Source organism: Lycium ferocissimum, chromosome 10 (assembly GCF_029784015.1).
Source record: "Lycium ferocissimum isolate CSIRO_LF1 chromosome 10, AGI_CSIRO_Lferr_CH_V1, whole genome shotgun sequence".
Taxonomy (NCBI): Eukaryota; Viridiplantae; Streptophyta; class Magnoliopsida; order Solanales; family Solanaceae; genus Lycium; species Lycium ferocissimum.
In genome coordinates, this window is record NC_081351.1 from 43,463,412 (window position 1) to 43,467,036 (window position 3,625).

The 3,625-nt window shown below is 36.7% G+C and overlaps 1 protein-coding gene across 1 annotated transcript; it reads left to right on the plus strand.

Annotated features, from left to right (window-relative positions):
- The first annotated feature begins 1,027 nt into the window (after nucleotides 1-1,027).
- LOC132034929 (uncharacterized mitochondrial protein AtMg00810-like) lies at nucleotides 1,028-1,657 on the plus strand. Its single transcript, XM_059425261.1, has one exon. The coding sequence runs from the start codon at nucleotides 1,028-1,030 to the stop codon at nucleotides 1,655-1,657; it is 630 nt and encodes a 209-aa protein (XP_059281244.1).
- The last annotated feature ends 1,968 nt before the right edge of the window (nucleotides 1,658-3,625 follow it).

Below are 3,625 nucleotides of genomic sequence, written 5' to 3' on the forward strand. Positions count from 1 at the left end.
AAACATCTGTACAAGTTTCCAGTTCTAACTCAAAATCAAACACTGATGAAGATCATTCAGGTGCAGAGTTAGAGGAAGTAGGAATTCAAATTTGAGACCAATAATATCAAGAATGCGAAAAGAAAATGTGTTCTCGCATCAAACTCTCAAGGCATAAACCTTGAAGTTGACTTCTCAAAATGGTTTAACACTAAGGGAAATGATCAAGAGGAAACAACCATTGGAGATGAGCCTGGCCAAGCTGAAGTGAGTGGAAAAGCAGTACAAGAGCAACCAAGACATCATATGGTGACAAGACAAAAGTCAAAAACAGTACCTATTGCTCATATGTCTCTCATTACAGATAAAAAAGAGGCATATAGAGAACCAAGGACTGTAAATGAATCACTCAAGATCCCACACTGGCTTGCAGCAATGCAGGAAGAGGTTGATGCCTTGCATACCAATAGGACTTGGATCTTAGTACCTAAAACTAAAGGTATGAACATAGTAGGGTAAAAATGGGTGTTCAAAACAAAGCTAAAGGCAGATGGAACCATAGATAGATACAAAGCAAGGTTGGTTGCAAGGGGATTTCTCACAATTTGAGGGAATTGATTTTGAAGAAACTTTCAGTCCTATGGTGAAGGCTACAACTATCAAGGTTGTTCTGGCGGTAGTTGTAAGCTTAAGATGGGAGATTAGACAACTTGATGTGAAGAATGCATTTCTACATAGATATTTACAAGAAGAGGTTCACATGAGCCAGCCATCAGGTTTTGCTGATCCTAGATATCCAGATCATGCGTGCTTGTTGAAGAAAGCCTTGTATGGTCTTAAACAAGCACCTAGAGCATAGTTTGATAGGTTCAGTATGTACTTGCTTCACATTGGTTTTAATTACAGTAAAGCAGATCCTTCCTTATTTGCACTCCATAGTAAGCAGGGCATAATTATTCTCTTACTATATGTAGATGATATAATTGTCACTGGAAGTAACCCTCAATTTGTTTGAGAGATTGTTACAAGTCTAGGGAAGGAATTTGCAATGAAGGATCTTGGACCTTTACACTTTTTCTTAGGTGTTGAAGTCAGATACTTCTCAGGAGGAATACATTTAAGTCAAAGCAAGTATGCAGCTGAGCTTCTTAGCAAGACTGATATGACATGTGCAAAGGCAATAAATACACCTTTGGAACAAAAGCATGGGCTACAAGAAGCTACAGGAGAACTTGTTGATACTTCCCTATACAGAAGTATTGTGGGCAGTCTTCAATATCTAACACTCACTAGACCTGACATAACTCATGCAGTGAATCTGGCAAGTCAGTTTATGCAAAATCCAAACAGTGGACACTTTCAAGGAGTCAAGAGAATACTCAGATATATCAAAGGTACAATACATCATGGTCTTAGAATTATCTCACAGTCACCTCTCAGGCTATATGGTTACTCAGATGCTGATTCGGGAGGATGCACTACAACAAGAAGATCAACTACTGGCTACAGTATATATCTTGGTGCAAACTGCATATCTTGGGCTTCAAAGAAGCAGACTATAGTAGCAAGATCAAGTGCTAAAGCTGAGTATAGAACACTTGCCTCAACTGCAGCTGAAATGACATGGATTACCTATATTCTCTATGATATAGGAGTGTATCTGAAGATAGTACCTTAGTTGTTTTGTGACAATTTGAGTGTATTATATATGACAGTGAATCCTGTTATGCATGCCACGACAAAATATATTGAAATGGACTACCATTTTGTTGGAGAAAAGGTGGCTAGGGGACAGTTAGCTACACAATTTGTGAGATCACAAGATCAGCTAGCAGACATACACACAAAGGCCCTGACAAAGAAGGTGTTTTCTGCTTTCAGAAGCAAACTAGGATTGAGTGTTCCACCAATCACTAGCTTGAAGGAAAGTGTTGAAGATCATGATAAAGATGATCATGATAAGGATAAAGGTTAGGATTAGTATTGATGATATACTACTTGTATTAGGAGTGTACTAAGTAGAGATGTAGTTTAATAAAGTTACAACTCTTAGGAATATCTTTTGTATATTTCATGTATATCGGCTGTATAACTCTCCTATAAATAGGAGCACTTGTATTCAACTATAATCATCAATCAAACAGTTCTTTTCTACATAGAGAACCCATTAATTGATTCAATATGATGCATGAGACTAGCATTAGGATGATTATGACCCTAAGGATAATTAACCCGTTTGATTAAGGGTAGAATTGGTGGGGTTGTCATCCCCAATGTGTTATTGTTAAGTTGATGATCCCTTACTTACTTAGAATTGTAATTCTAGACTTTAAACGTTCTGAAGCTTTCAGGAAAGGAAAAGCTATTGCAGAGTGATTGCATTGTTCCAGTTCGGCTTCGAGGTAGGTTACGGTTTACTTGAGTTAGACTTTGATTAGTTGATTGTATATGTCATAGAATCTATGGGAGAAAGCATGTCTAGGACTTCGGACATGGAGCTTGGTGATTTTTGTTAGTTGTATGATTAAATTGTATGAAGTGTTTCCCCATTGTTGAGGTTGATAAACTTGAGTTGTTTTCTTGAGACCGTTGTAAGGAAGGTCCATTTCTCACCTCCTTTAGGAATTACTCACTAGCAAATTATGTCGTTAAATAGCAAAATTCTGTTGGTATCTTATTATACAGATTGGCGAAAAATTGTAGTTAATTTCTTTTTATAGTAATTAATTGTATGTATAACATATATTAATATTAAATTATGTTGATTCTCGTATAAGTTATACCAGAATTAGTATATACCATTTGGGTTACGATAGTAGACTCGGAATAGTGTAATGCTGATTTAATGCTTGAAACGACACGGCAAATTAATCGTGCATGATTTTATAAAATAAACAAAATATTGTGTGACTAATACAAAACTTTATATGGAATTTTCCTAAAACTACTCGATCCTTTAGGGTTTAAACTTCTCAAAAGAGATTGAATCTCAATATTCATTAGGAGTTAATTAGCTTATAAAATTAGAGACAATATATACTAGCTCATACATGTCACGACCTATTTTGCCTAGGTCGTGCGCGGGCACTTACTTTCCCACCTCGGTAAGCGAACCCTCAACCCAACAATGAATAAATACATAAAAGAATGAAACTAAGCAATAGAGTAGAATAAATAATACGCAAGTCTCACTATATATATATATATATATATATATATAAGTAGTAGAAAAGTGCGGAATGGCGATAAACACCCCAGGGTCAAGTCTGAATAACATAAGAGCATCTAAAGGGAAATAATACAATCTAGAATACTAATACATAAAGTGTCTATGTCTCTGAATAGAATAAGACATAAAGATAGAAAGCCTTCAAGGCAGCGGACGGCCATGCTCACCCTGGAAACTCAAGAGAAAGCTAAAGCGTTGATCAGCCACGCACCACGGAAGTGGATCCGACCTGATACTCTGCATTCATAAAAGAATGCAGCAAGTGCAGGTCAGTACAAACAACAGTACTGGTAGGCTTCATCGGCCGACTAAGCATAGCTAACACAATTCAGATAATAAGGCAGATAAGCACCAAACCCACGAGTATAAGACAATATAATCAATTCTAAGTATCCGTCATCACTGATGTAAGCATTT